Source organism: Pongo pygmaeus, chromosome 9 (genome assembly GCF_028885625.2).
Source record: "Pongo pygmaeus isolate AG05252 chromosome 9, NHGRI_mPonPyg2-v2.0_pri, whole genome shotgun sequence".
In the NCBI taxonomy this organism is placed as follows: Eukaryota; Metazoa; Chordata; class Mammalia; order Primates; family Hominidae; genus Pongo; species Pongo pygmaeus.
In genome coordinates, this window is record NC_072382.2 from 63,249,197 (window position 1) to 63,264,244 (window position 15,048).

Sequence of the window (15,048 nt, forward strand, 5' to 3'; positions counted from 1 at the left end):
CTTTCCTCAACAACATACTCATAAGGCCTGTCCATTGCTCAGGGGGCTTGTGCTACGAGGGCCTGCAGCATCCCAAATCCTCATTGCTTAGCCCAAGGTCTTAAGAAATATATCCTTCTCCCTCTCTCCCTCCTCAGCACAAAGTCTTTTTACAGCCAAGGTGGGCTCTTGAACCTGAAAGGTCCGGGGCCACTGCAAATAAAAACTGCTCACTGAACATGGATCAATTAATTGGGTGATGGATAGAAGACACTAAAAAATACAACCTTCAAGGAATGCCAACAACAAACATTATTCAACAAAGCAACTCACCCTGACCAAACAAATATACATCTTTTTAAAGGGAGGAAGGTATGAAACATAAAAGCCGTAAAAAGAGATTGGATCCTAATATATAATAAACTCTATCTAAAACAATTAAAAGTGAAGGCAGTGGAAATAGCAAAAGCAACAATATCAAACTCAAGGTATCATGGTTTCAGAGGGCAGGTGCCAATCAGCTGAGTACCACCTTGACATCTATCTACAATGCCTGGGAGTGCCCTTGGATCTAGGGGTTGGGTGTAGGGAGGGCATCATTCTGAGTGGCAGGGCCTATCTCGACCCAGCTTTCATACCAGACTACCCCACAAGGCCTCATGCAAAGGTGCACAGCACTGGCTGAGCAGGACACAGCCGACTTCAGACACAGTCAGAAGACTGGCACGGGACATCCTACTTGCTTCCTTTCAGGTGCTTCCAAATCACTTTGGCTTTTTAGAAGTGACAGGAAAAAGAAGTGGGAGAAAGGAGGAGGGTGATATGGTTTGGTTGTATCCCCACTCAAATCTCACCTCAAACTGTAATCCCCACATGTCACAGGGGGGGCCTGGTGGCAGGTGATTGGATCATGGGGGCAGTTTCCCCCAGGCTGTTCCTGTGATACTGTGGGAGTTCTCACCAGATCTGATGTTTAAAAGTGTGTGGTGGTTCCCACCCACCTTTCTCCTGCCACCATGAGAAGACGTGCCTTGCTTCCCCTTCACCTTCAGCCACCATGATTCTAAGTTTCCTGAGACCCCCAAATCATGCTTCCTGTTAAGCCTGTGGAACTGTGAGTCAATGAAACATGTTTTCTTCATAAACTACCCATTTTCAGGTAGTTCTTCATAGCAGTGTAAGAATGGACTAATACAGAAGGTAAGAAGCAGACATCCAAAAATACAACTCTCTGACCCAAGGAAGGTTTAAAGGAAGGCAACAGTCTGCCCTTGAATGAAGTTTCCAGTGTACAGAGGCCAACTTACCTCTACTTTTTCTACTACTTGCTTCCCAAAGGAGCAAACTTTGGTGGAACAGGTGACTGTCATATTTTCAGAACTCTCGTACTGACTGGTTACACCATAAAAAGCCCCAGCATCATCTTGAATATTGCAGTTTAAATCAGCCTGTTGGAAAGGAAATGGAGGTGTGGGTTATTCTCTCATCCCAGGAGTCATGGCACCGAGCAGTAACTTTCCGGGTAAGACCTCCGCTTGGCTGAATGAAGAGGGCTGGCTTGGGAAGGTGATGCTCATCTAGAAACAAGTTCAATACCCATCTGTCATTTTTTAAAGAGGTTGCTAATTTGGGCAGTCCTCTCTTGAAATAACATGCTACAAGTATCAATTTTGTTTTACTTTCTTGCATTCAGTATCAGAATACTATGCCTTGCAATAAAAGATCCACAAGGTCTTTGAAATATGCACAGAAAGCAGGATATTAATTGGATTCATGTTCACTCATCTTTAGAGATATTTTTTAAAAAAAACAAGAGACTGCAGCTGACTAGCCATTTGTCATATATGTACAAACAAACTTTCTTAAAAATTAGAATATCTGGAGGGGAAATGGTTCCTATTAAAGACTGGCTTACAAAGATGTTAAATAATGACATAAGTTGCCATTCATTTAACACATGTTTATTAAGTACCTACTATGAAAGGTTCATGCTAAACAATGTACGGGTTTTGCCTACAACTGATATGGAAGATACATAAAATAACTATCATTCAGATAGAAAATAAGTACCATGTCAAAGATACTTAGAGTTCCAGCAATGGAAGGTATGACTTTCCACAGGTGGTCTCAGTTCAGGAATGATTTAGACTGGCACATGCAGGGAAGGCTGGGGGTACAGTGCAGGCCAAGGCCTGGAGTGCTGCATTCTAGCTTCTGGGCATGGATTAAGGACCTCAGACTGGGAGTTTGGAAATGCAACTTGGGCACAGGTTATGGGGGCTAAGAAGACAGTATAGATTATATTCTGTAGGAAATGGATACCGCCTTGAAAGCCTGGGTGCCAAGGAAGTGGTATGATTAGCACTGTGCTTCAGAGAGAAATGTCTTCAGCAGGATGCAATGTCCACTGGGGAAACTGGCTGCTGCAGTGTTTGATCATTGCAGTGGTCTGAATGTGCCCCCACCATTCATGCATTGGAAGCTTAATCCCCAGTGCAACAGTGTTGGAGGTGAGGCCTTTTAGGATGGGTTTAGGTGTTGAGCCTCTGCCCCTGCATATGGGTTAAGCTGCTATAAGTAGGGCTTTCAGGAGTAAGCTGGCTCTCTCTGGCCCTTCATCTGCCTTCCACCAAATGCTGCAGATTCGATCTTGGACTTCCCAGCCTCTAGAAATGTGAGAAATGAATTTTTGTTCTTTATAAATTACCCAGGCTGTGGCATTCTGTTGTAGCAGCACAAAACAGACCAAAGACAGCCACAGGGTAATAGTTGCCTTCCCTCAAATATCTACCAACCCCCTGCTCCGCATCTGGCACAATGCTCAGAGCTGGGGATAAAACAAGCAAAAGCTGAGCCAGGGCCTGCTCTCCTGAGGCTTATAATTAAGTGAGGAACATACCACACGGAACTAAGCACCAGGGAGAGAGGTACAGGCGGACACGAGCACAAACGGTGAGGAGTGGGCCCCCAGGGTCAGGGGCGCTTCTAATGATGATGCAACTCAGATCCCAAGAAAGAAGACGAGGCTTAGGCAAGAGAAGCATTCCATAAGAGAGAAGAGGGCACACAGCCAGAAAGAAGTGCTAAAGAGAAAGCAAGAGAGAGAGGATGGCAGGAGAGCTGGAGAGGTGGAAGGGCTTGGGTCTAATATCCTGAGACCAAAGGACACAGTGAGCAGACAGGCCTGGAACAGTGACAGGGCACAACCAGCTCTGCTTTCCAAAAGGCACCTCTGACCACAGCTCGGAGAGAGCAGAAAGGATATATATACATACATATATGTATATATATATATATGTATGTATATATATATACATATATGTATGTATATATATACATACATATATATATACATATATGTATGTATATATACATACATATATATATATACATACATATATGTATATATATATACATACATATATATATATATACATATATGTATGTATATATATACATACACACACTAGGAGGCCATTATAGCAGTCCAAGTGAGAGATGATAAATGTGGACTGCCGTGGTGGCTGTCGAAGCAGAGGTACGTGGATCTGACACTCAAATGAGATTTTATATTTCGTGAGGTTTGGCACTTTTTTTTTTTTTTGAGAGGTTCTGGCTCTGTCGCCTAGGCTGGAATCAGTGGTGCGAGGCTCACTGCAACCTCCGCCTCCCAGGTTCAGTGGATTCTCCGGCCTCAGCCTCCTGAGTAGCTGAGATTACAGGCATGTGCCACCATGCCCAACTAATTTCTGTATTTCTAGTAGTGACTGGGTTTTGCCTTGGTGCCCAGGCTGGTCTCGAACTCCTGGCCTCAAGTGATCTGCCCACCTCAGCCACTCTAAGTGCTGAGATTACAGGTGTGAGGCACCGTAATGCACCAGATTTGGCAGATTCTGACTGGTTAATTTTTATACCTTGACAGGCACTAACCACTAAGACCTGAGTCATCATATACTTTAAACTATCTACATTTAAATTTCCTTCTTGAATTGGTTATTAGGAAAATGTCCAACTCCTTAGTCCTACTTTCTGTCTACAAATAAAGAAAACCATGTACTCCACATTCCCCTTTTCACCTTATGTGCCAAGAAATTCAAAGCTAAATTCAGAGTTCAACTACAATAATTAACTTGTCTCAGGTACTTCTAATAGCTCCTAACAGTCAGGGTACAGCTCCTTTTACTGGTTTCCAATCTGCTTTAACTTGTACTTATCCGGTTTTACGTTACCCATAAATATAGTGAGCTTTCCTCACATTCTGCTTTTTGGATTTTATGGGGTATAAATCATAAACAAATAAAAATACCCAGGTGTGCATTTTTCTCACATTCAAAGGTTTAACATTTGGCTCCACAAAAGAGCAGCTGAGCAGGAAATCATGCATGTCTTTCCCTAAATGAGATCAGCATCTGAACCTCACAAGGCTAAAGAGGCCCCTGGGTCTAACTGAGCTCCAGCCTCCAGGGCAGAAGGGCTACCATACACCTCAGGCACACAGGGGCTCTGAACACTGGAATTCCCATCAAGCTTTCCACATGGGGGTGTTACCTTCAAGAACTGCCACTACCTTGCTTTGGTGACACCTTAGAATACTTTGCTGTGAAAAGCAGTTCAGGTGCTTTATGGTGGCGGGATTAATGCTGTTACTATTATGATGTACCCTGTGCCAAAACGTTCCAGATTTTTTTTTTTTTTTTTTTTTTGAGATGGAGTTTCGCTCGTTGCAGACTGGAGTGCAATGGCGCGATCTTGGCTCACCGCAACCTCTGCCTCCTGGGTTTGAGCAACTCTCCTGCCTCAGCCTCCCGAGTAACTGGGATTACAGGCAGGCGCCACCATGCCCGGATAATTTTTTTGTATTTTTAGTAGAGACGAGGTTTCTCCATGTTGGTCAGGCTGGTCTCGAACTCCCATCCTCAGGTGATCCGCCCACCTCGGCCTCCCAAAGTGCTGGGATTACAGGCCTAAGCCACCATGCCTGGCCCAGCCCAGCATTTTTTTAAAAAGTGAAAACATGCATGTGGTAAAGACGGGGGAAAAATAAAACTGTAAAATGGGCACGAACCCCCAAATCTGCCAACCTCCCTAAGGGTAACCAATGTTATCCATTTCTCAAGTGTCCTTTCAGAGATATTCAGCACTTAGGTATTCAAGCATATACATTCCTCCTTTATCACACAAACAGTAGCACATTATATTAACTTTTCTAAAACCTTGCATTAAACATATATATACCTATGCCTCTTAGAACTCATATAGTACTAACATGGAATTTCAGTATTATAAAGTACAGCCATTTAAAATAATGAACAGCCACACTTTCTAGTGGCTGCACATTATTCTATGGCACAGATACACCATAATTTAATACACGCTCTACTCACAAATATCTATGATGCTTCCCAATGATGCTGCAATAAGTTTGTGTTGAGCAGAAAAGGTGCATTAGAAATTATTTTTTTTCTTTCTTTCAACTTTAAATTCCTAGCTTTGAAAAAGAGTCTCCATGTGCTATGAATACACTGTGAGCTAACATTGTACTAGTTGATTTTGATTAATTAAGTTGTTCTGAAAGACTAGTAAATAATCAAATGCAGTCTAGCAAGCTGGGTGTGGTAGAACACCTGTAGCCCCAATTACTCTGGAGGCTGAGGCAGGAGGCTCGCTTAAGCCCCGGAGTTTGAGACCAGCCTGGGCAACATAGCAAGACCCTATCTCTAAGCAGGGGGGAAAGCAGTCTAGTGATTTTGGTGTACAGAGTGGACTATAGAAGGGAACACAGTGAAATAAGCAATTGTGTGTGGGGGGCAGGCGGGTCACTGGTAAACAGATTGCTTTTAAAAACTGTCAACCTTAAAACAGAAAAAATAATCTGTCTATATATAATTTTAAAATGTTAACTAAGTTTAGAATGGTATTATTCATCATGATGTTAGTAAAATTGCCGAATATGTTCACAACTGTTATGGTTCTGTCTGTATGAGGTTCCATGCTTAAGTAACGCTGGTGAAAGTAGCTGTCCCACAGCAGCGGCACACCTAGCAGATCTGACGCATTTTTAAGACCGCCTTCCTTTATTTGACAAAATGATTTTCAACAATAACCAGCACTCTACTTCAGTTATTTAAAATTGTAAACATAAAAATTCCCAAAGCAGTAACAGAGAATGAAGGAATGGAAAAAAAGTTCTGTTTCCTCATCTTCATAATCATTCTACTATTGTTGCTCATTGACAAATCTGTTTAACCACTGGAACAAGGAGCACCATGGGGACTGTGGACTGAGACTGCACCTGAAATGAGTAGAGGCTGAGTCCACATGTGTTACTAAAGGAGAAGTAATATAATGGATAATGTGCTTGCTAATTTGAAGCATATAGATGGTCTATATATAAAATAAAAATTCAACATATGTTGTATACATACGTATATAAAAAATAAAAATGCAGCTCACACCTATAATCCCAGCACTTTCAGAGGTCGAGGCAGGAGGATTGCTTGAGCCCAGGAGTTCGAGACCAGCCTGGGCAACACAGGGAGATGCCATCTCTACAAATAATTTTTTTTTTTAATTAGCCGGACATGGTGGCATGTGCCTGTAGTCCCAGCTACCTGGGAGGCTAAAATAGGAAGCTTCCTAGAGCCCAGGAGTTTGAGGCTGCAGTGAGCCAAGATTTGTACCACTGCACTCCAGTCTGGGCAACAGAACTAGATGCTGTCTCAAAAAAAAATTAATTAAAAAAATTCAACACTAACTTCACCAGTTATTTAGGACTCAGGCCAACAAAGGAGGTTTTGTCAGTTAATATGGTGATAATAAAAAGAAAACTGATTTTTTAGATGGTTTTGCCATTGTTTGTAAATTCCCTACAGCCAAGCAATGTCCTTACTGCTTGCAGCTGGGGCAGACCATTCCCACCACCTCACCACTGGTTTACCATTCTCTCTTAGAACTCCCCAAACAACTTTAATATAGCTTTCATTTGGAATGGATGATCTGTAGTTACAATGATAGAATTATTCAAAACGAAGTTATTAAAGAATACCCAACCTACCCTCAGAAACCATCCCAACAAATTACATGTTCTAAAGTTGTCAAAGTTAACAGTTTTACATAAAATTAAAATATAACATACATTCAGAGAAGTACACAAACTGGAAGTTTACAGCTCAGTTAATTTTCATCAAGTGAGCCAGCACCCAGACGAAGAAATGGAAGTCCCTCTCTCCCCCAAATATCCTTCCTTCCAGGCACAATCATACATACACCTTGCCCGTGTAACCATGATCCTGAAACATTACACATTAGTTTTGTCTGGTTTCTAAACTTTAAGCAAGTGGAACAGGGTTTACAGTGTTTAGTTTTGTTTACTCAGCATTTTATTTGTGAGATTCAACCATGTTGTTGTATGTAGTTCATTCATCCTCATTACCGTAGAATATTCCATTGAATGAAAAATGCCATGATCTATCCACCCTATTACTTAGGGACATTTGCGAGGCTTCCAAATGGACCTATTAAGAAGAGTGCTACTATGAACGTTCTTGAATATGCTTTTGAGGAACATATGGATGTGTTTCTGTTGGGTGTTCCTAGGACTGTAATTGCTCGGTCATAGAGTCTATGTGCATTTTATCCTTCATTTAGATAAGAGGTAAGGAGAAACAGTCTGAGAAAATCCTCTATTTAATTATTAGTATAATTTTAAGAGATTAGATTTTAAAAGGCTTCCCAATTAACAGTAAATAACCAATTTGCCATTACAACTGCTTTGTAATTACCCTTGAACACGGAAAATAATTATGTAGCTATCCAACCATATCACAGATGCTCTTCAGGAATTTTCTAGGAGGAAGTATTGATGTAAAATATAATTATCAAAAAAATACATATATATAATTATCTGTCAACTGATAGTGTTATGGCTATTCCAGAAAGAAATGCAGTCACTGAACTCCCATGAAGCAAAGGTAATATCAAAGAAAGAATGCTAGCATTAAGTCAACAACAAAGAAGTCTGGGATTTGCAGAGTTCATTATCTGACACGTCCCCCCTCCCATCTGAAACGTCCTACTGACACGTTCCCCCTCCCATCTGAAAATCACTCCAGGTGGAAAGCAAACCTATTTCATGTAGTTCTGAAGGCAAGAAAATGAGTTTTAAAAAATGTACCACTATCAGAGATACAAACTATTTCTGCCTAATCAGCTTTTACCTAACCACAGGATATTTTCTAAAAGTAAATAAAAACAAAAATCCAAGAAACAGTTGAAAACTAATAAAACTTATCTTTCCAATAAATTCCAAAGTCAAATCATATCCCATCTTCTGGGAACAAGCTAGCCAAAAAAGGCTGGTCATGGGCCAGGTTCTGCAGTGTTAAAAAACAACACTTAGAAATATGGCTGGGGAAGGTAAATCCAGGGAAATGAGCCCTTCTAAGAAATCTTCTTCCTGTTTGCTCTAGAAACAGAGACCCTAAACTCTAAGCTGAAACTCAGTTCAGAGGTCAACTCTCTCCTACATCCAAAAGCAGAAATCCTTTCCACAGCATCCTGACCTGCACTGCCTTAAAGCTAAATACTTTCAGACACAGGAAAATCACTTCAATAATGCTGCTGGGCCAGGCACGCTGGCCACTTATGCCCAGGAGTTTGAGAGCAGCCTGGGCAACATAGCAAGACCCCATCTCTATTTATAAATAATAATAATGTTGCCGGACAGTCTTAACTGTTAGATAATTCTTTTTTCTGTTATATTAATTTTCTCTGCTACAAATTATCACACATTTAGTGGCTTAAAACAAGACAAACTAATTATTTTATATTCCTGTAGGTCAGAAATTTAATTCAGCTCCCGGCTGGCTAAGATCAAGGAACTAGAAGGGATGCAACTCCTTACTAGACAAAGGCTCTGAATAGCGTTCTGTTTCCTTGCCTCTTCCAGCTTCTGAGACCACCCACATTCCTTGTCCCGGAGCCCCTTGCTCCATTTTCAAAGCCAGAAACACCAGCCGAATCCTTCTCACATTGCCAGCTGTCATCTCTCTGGATGTCTTCTTATGTCTCCCTCTTCTGCTTTTAAGGGACCTTGGGACCAAGCTAGGCCCACTTAGATAATCCAAGATATCCAAGATAATCTAAAAGCTGATTAACAACTTTTAATTCCCCTTTGCCATGTAATGTACCATTATCCACAGATTCCATGGCTACAGAGGAGGCATCTCTGGGGATCCATGATGCTGCCTATTACATCTGTTAAGTTGGAATGAGCTCCTCTGTAACTTCCATCCAGAACTTCAGGTACCACAGACCTAAGAACACTTCTGTAACACAATTCTGCAGTTTTCTTTCCATTCCTCTCCTCCTCCTCACCCACATAGTTCTTCAGGTTCTGTTTGCTTCCCAAGATTCAAGTTTTACATTTACTTTTGTTAAACTCTGTCCAAAGTTCAGTCCTCCACTCATCCCATCCAGTCTGACACTGGTCCAGGTGTCTGTGAATGCTGCCTCTCATTTGTCATCTCATCTCAGACACTGGACTGACAGCACAGGCAGCAGAAGTGAGGGATTTGGAATCACTTTTTGGGTCTCGCTTTAGTCATCTTTATCCACAGGGAAGATGACCTGTTTCCAAAGGCCACTGTGGTAATATGAGGAGATAATGCATATGAAATTCACCTGTAATCTATAATGTACTATAAAATTTACAGTCATTAACAATACCTATAATCACTCCTGTTCGCTTGTCAATTTGAAATATTGACCACAATAGAGATGAAGACAGAGCCTCAAGTCACATCTACAGACACCGACACCTTTCCTCAACGAGACAAGAGTTTGTAATCAATAAACACGATAAAGACTGTCACCAAGGAGCCAGTCTTGGCCCCAACCCACATCTGTCAGGTGTGTGGCACAGATGCAACACTGGCTTTTCCAAACAGAAAAATGAGGACTTTTTCTGATTTGTGTTTATGACGGGTCTTAAGTATTGAGTATAACAGCTCAAACAGGTATAAATTTCTCACAAAGGCATGATTAGACATGTTATAGAATTCTTTCTGGGACTAAAAAAAGGCCATCATAAACACATGTGTGTTGAGTGAATTAAAGACTTTAAGGTCTATTTGTGGGCAAGTCCTGAAAAACAAAAAGTCGAAGCAGAAGCAGGTTTCAATGATGGGCAGAGGAAGTGGACAGCAACAGAAAACAAAAATACACCCCATCAAAAGTTTCCAAATTCTTTCCCAAATCATCCTTCTCTTACACTCATTACTTCCACAACTGAAACAGTTTAGTCCCCAGATAAGAGTCTGGATTCGTTACTCCTCTATTACTTCTTACTCAGTAAGCCCATTTATTCATGGATCTGTTCTTTTTTCTGAGACAGAGTCTCACTCTGCTGCCCAGGCTGGAGCGCAGTGGCACAATGTCAGCTCACTGCAACCTCGACCTTCTGGGTTCAAGCGATTCTACTGCCTCAGCCTCCCAAGTAGCTGGGATTACAGACGTGCGCCACCACACTAATTTTTGTATTTTTTAGTAGAGATGGGGTTTCACTATATTGGCCAGGTTGGTCTTGAACTCCTGACATCAAGTGATCCACCTGCCTCGGCCTCCCAAAGTGCTGGGATTATAGGCGTGAGCCACCATGCCCAGCCATCCTGGATCTGTTTGGTTTAATTTCATATTTTTGCCTTTTGGCAGTAAATATGAAAAATGCAACACTCTCCAAAGACTGACCCTTCCCATTTCAAGGTAAGGAAGAATGAGGCCTCACCCAAGTATGTGGGATCTGAAGTACTTGGAGGTGGGTGCTAGGCCAGGGGACAGAGTGGATCATCCCTGCAAAACCTCCGTCCTCTGGAGACCTGGCTGTGGGGGCAGAAGGATCAGTAAGTGAAGGCTACTCCTGCCCAGTGAAGAATGGGAGTGAGCAGCTCACGCGGCAGCAGCATTTGGCAGATGACAACAACTTTGTTACAAGCTTCACTGGGGAAAAGCCTGCTGGAACAAAGGCAAGCAGATAACCTCTAAGCCGCGAGGCAGGGGGACAGCAGGGGCACAGGGTCAGGAGCAGGCTATGGACCTTCCCTTCCTATCCAAAGGGCTTGGAAGAGCTGGGGAGAATGACGTGGTTGCAAAAATGAAAACATTAAGAGGACTGTCCCCAACCAGAGACAGTCTAATAGGCACTGATGGCTGCAACGAGACGCTGGCATTTTAAAACACTACTTTGAACCTCTCTTCTTCATCCTCTCTGAGCAATGATCAAAGAACCAACATTTCAAATTGTGAAGCAATTTTTTCCAATGGTAGCATCTGGCTGCTTGGCAGGCAGTGCTGGGAGCTGGGCCCTGTGGCGGGCAGCCATCCAGGCCTGCCACATGGTGAGGCTCGGCCAGGCAGGGCACGCACTGCGGCATTGCAGCTGCTCCCACAGGCACCAAAGGACAATCGCTCTGCACTGGGCCTGGAGCTGTGGGGCAAAAATGCCCCTAGAGGCAGCACTGCTATGCGGGGTGGGGGGAGGTCTGGAGAAAGCTGGCTGCTCTAAAAGACTCCTCGCCCTCTCATTTGTAGGCATGTGCCTCCTGGCTAAGACCGTTGAAGCCAGTCCCATTGACATTCAGAGGCTTCGGGTGGGTGGGGAAGCTGGGCCAACCGTGAGACAGCTCCCCAGCAAGGAAGCCTGCATTTAGGGGGAGTGAAGGAGCTACCCTCAGAAAACAGTCCTTGAGTGTGTTCACTTTGGCCCTTATGCCCTGCCCAACCCAATGATGAGACAGCAGCTGTAGCCTGCCTGCCACAGCTGTTTTAAATAAGAATAATAGGAATAAACTCAGCCGTGGCTCTTCAAGTTACTTCCCGCTAATTATGGCATATATTTACATCTACAAAATAGAAGATTTTTAAAAACACCACCAAGGGCCCCTTTATTGTGCAGATTGGCACCCCTATTTGAATTTCATAAACATTTAGTACTTCAAAGAATCTTAAAAGCTTGCTCTAAGTATGCTATGCACTGGTTGAAAGGCTGCCCGTCTGCACTGCAAATTCCTACAAATACCAGCATTTAGTTTTTCAAAAATTCAATTAATATCACCCACACAACTTCAGGTGACCACCAGTGGCAACTTCACACAGTGGCTGGGATGAAAGAGTCGGGTCTCAGCTCCAACTACAAAGCAGCTACACGGGCCAGTTCTTTCCAATAGAGGCAAGTAATGAGTTCTGGGTGCCCAGCTGAGCTGGCCCCAAACCCTTCTCATTCATCAGGTGTGTGAACACTGGCCCAGACACCACCTTTCCCAAGAAACAGGACCTTTTTATGGTTTCAAGGTTTTGTGCACGAAAAGTTTTTCATAGAACAACAATAACAACCCCAAACCAATGATATGTAAGTGAACTAACAAGTGCAGAGTTGCCAGATAAAACGGGGAAGCCAGTTAACTCGCATCTCAAATGAACAGCAAATACTTTTTCAGTACATATGAACATATATACCAAATACTGTATAGGACATGTACACCAAAAAAGTATTCATTGTTTATTTGAAATGCAAATTTAACTGGGCAACCTGATAAATCTGACAACTCTACTATCAAGAAACCTTTACCACAAAGAATAAAAACTGAGACTTACCCTCAAATTCTCATTGCTGTAAAAGGTATCATATGTCCAAGACACTTTAGGTAGGGAAAATGAAGTTGCAGGAAACACTTGGAACATAATCCTTTTTTAGTAAAAACAAGTGATGTATATGTGTATGTATAATGTTTGTAGATACATATGTAAAAGTCTAAAAGGATATGTTCCAAATTTTGGGATCTGGCTGACCACAGGCATGTATGTGTGCAAGGAGGATCTCACTTTTTATTCTATATTCTTTTCAACTGCTCAAACTGTTCGTAACAAACCTGTATCACTTTTTAAATTTAAAAAGTAAATTAAAATGGGGTGGACTGGGGGATAGGAGGTACCGTGGATCTTTACCTGCACATGGAGAGGGGGTCTCTCACAACACCAAGGGCCTAGGTTCAGTTTTAAGCAACTGACTGAGATCCCTGAAGTGTCCAGTTAATCCAATTATGCCTTGCAAAACTGGGTCTGAAAATATGCAGCCACCTTGACTATGGCACATCAATTCTTTCCTTCTCAGGTTTTTCTTGAGGTGAAACAGTAACAATGACAGCATGAATCAAGCTAATTGTGGCAGCAGCTCAGGTGGGATCATGGCTTAGCATCTCAGTCTGTAGCCACAGAAGGGAGTGGAATTAAATGGCCCCAGAAGGAAGGGACAGACCCCTGACCTGGGCTTTCTTAGCAACCACAGAGCCGAAGGACCCAGGACAGAAAGTCTTTCAGGAATAGCTGTTGGAGTGAATTCCTCTAGGAGGTCAAGGCAACTCCCAATGCAAGAGATTCTGCCCGGAAGCCCTGAAGACTTAAGAGTTGAAGGTTAAAAAAAAGAGAAGTATCTGTGGTTTGATAGAAGAGGATGAGAGGAAAAGCAATGTAAGCTTTTGTGCTCATTTTCCAAGCTATCCTATCCTGTGAAATCCATTATTTCATTCCTACTACGTTTCAGGCTTTCAGAGGATTCACGTATGGTCTTTTGAAGTGAATGCCCCTGTGACCAGTGTTTCCACCCACATCTCTCCCTATTCTCTGCGTTCGGTAAGCCCCAGTGGCCATGGGGACCTCTCACCACCTCCCAGGACTCCTTGTCTGTACATGAGTATCCACTGCCCTGAAAACTCCTTCTCACTCCCCTTGCACTGACCAAATTCTATCAAGATTCTGTTTAAATGCCATGTCTTTGTGAGCCCTTCCGGAATGTTCTCAGGCAAAAAGGGTTCCAAATCTGTGCTTCCACAGCAACTTCTGCCCACTTCCACTACAGCTCCTACGCCTCGGTGCTACTGTTCACCTGCCCACTGTCTGCCATCCCTCCACCAGACCCTGAGCCTGCAAATCAGAACCTCTCAATCACATCTGCTTCCCAGTTTTCCAGAAGCAAAGATGAGATTGGCAAATGTTTGTTGAATGACTGTCTAGCAACGCGATGGCCCAGAAAAGCTTTGGAGTGAGTCTCTTGAGGTCTCCTCTTCCTCCTATGAATTGCTTGCAGATGATTCCTCAACAAACTCTCAGGTGGTAATGTGAGCTGGCAATGTGGCAGAGTGCCCAATGCACAGCAATTTCTTTAGGACCATTTACTGACTGAAATAAAATAACTTTCCAGGTAACTTAAAAAAAAAAAACCTTGAAAATCTATTATATACATTGCAGCACTGAACAAAGGCCACAGACAGGGTAGGTTGCCTTGGAAAGGCCTACAAAGAAGTTTGGCATCCAGGGTTCGGGAACCAGGAAGGAGCAATCCCAAGCAGCGGTCAGCACAGAAAGTGCTCACAAGCTCCAGATATTTTTCTTATGAAAACAAACCAAAATGGGTGGATATACAAATTTATTGATTTCTCTCTTCCTGTGTTTACAATAGCAGGGCCTATCAAGAGATAATTAAAAAAAAAAAAAAAGACTCATATAACCACAGTCTACTTAACTAAAATTTAACACGTATTAGCCCCCAAGTACCTCTGAATATCGTGATACTTCTCACTGATCTTTCTTCTACTTAAATCATTTCATCACTTAATATTGTTCAGTTAACTTTAAAACACATTTTGAGATGAGACAGAAGTAGGAAGAAACGGAAAACTTATTGAGCTGAAAGGCCCCTCCTTCCTGATAGCAGTTCAAAACATGTGGAAAGCAAATGATTTCGTATTGTTAACTCCCTCTTCCATGAATAGCAACAGGACGTTTGGTTCCAAATGACAGACTCAGGTCTACAATTCCAACCTAAATCATGCAGAATACAATCAGAAACAATCTGAGACTCCAATGGGGGCGGGGTCTGTTCTGCTGGGTTATTGTGCGCCCAGTTTCTTCTCTTTAAATAAAACCCAGTTTTATGTAGAGTGACTGTCATTTTGTTGAACAAATGTGATTTCATTTCTACCAAGACAAAAGCATCTTCTAAAGGCTGTCCTCTTTCCA

At 42.5% G+C, this 15,048-nt stretch overlaps 1 protein-coding gene across 5 annotated transcripts in view; it reads right to left on the reverse strand.

The window, feature by feature from the left end:
• Window positions 1–15,048, reverse strand: part of TEAD1 (TEA domain transcription factor 1) — a 269,214-nt gene that overhangs the window by 18,428 nt on the left and 235,738 nt on the right. For all 5 annotated transcript variants that reach the window (XM_054438557.2, XM_063671151.1, XM_054438556.2 and 2 more), the window contains one exon: window positions 1,287–1,427. In XM_054438557.2, coding sequence (XP_054294532.1) covers window positions 1,287–1,427 — 141 coding nt within the window. The remainder of the gene's footprint in view (window positions 1–1,286; window positions 1,428–15,048) is intronic.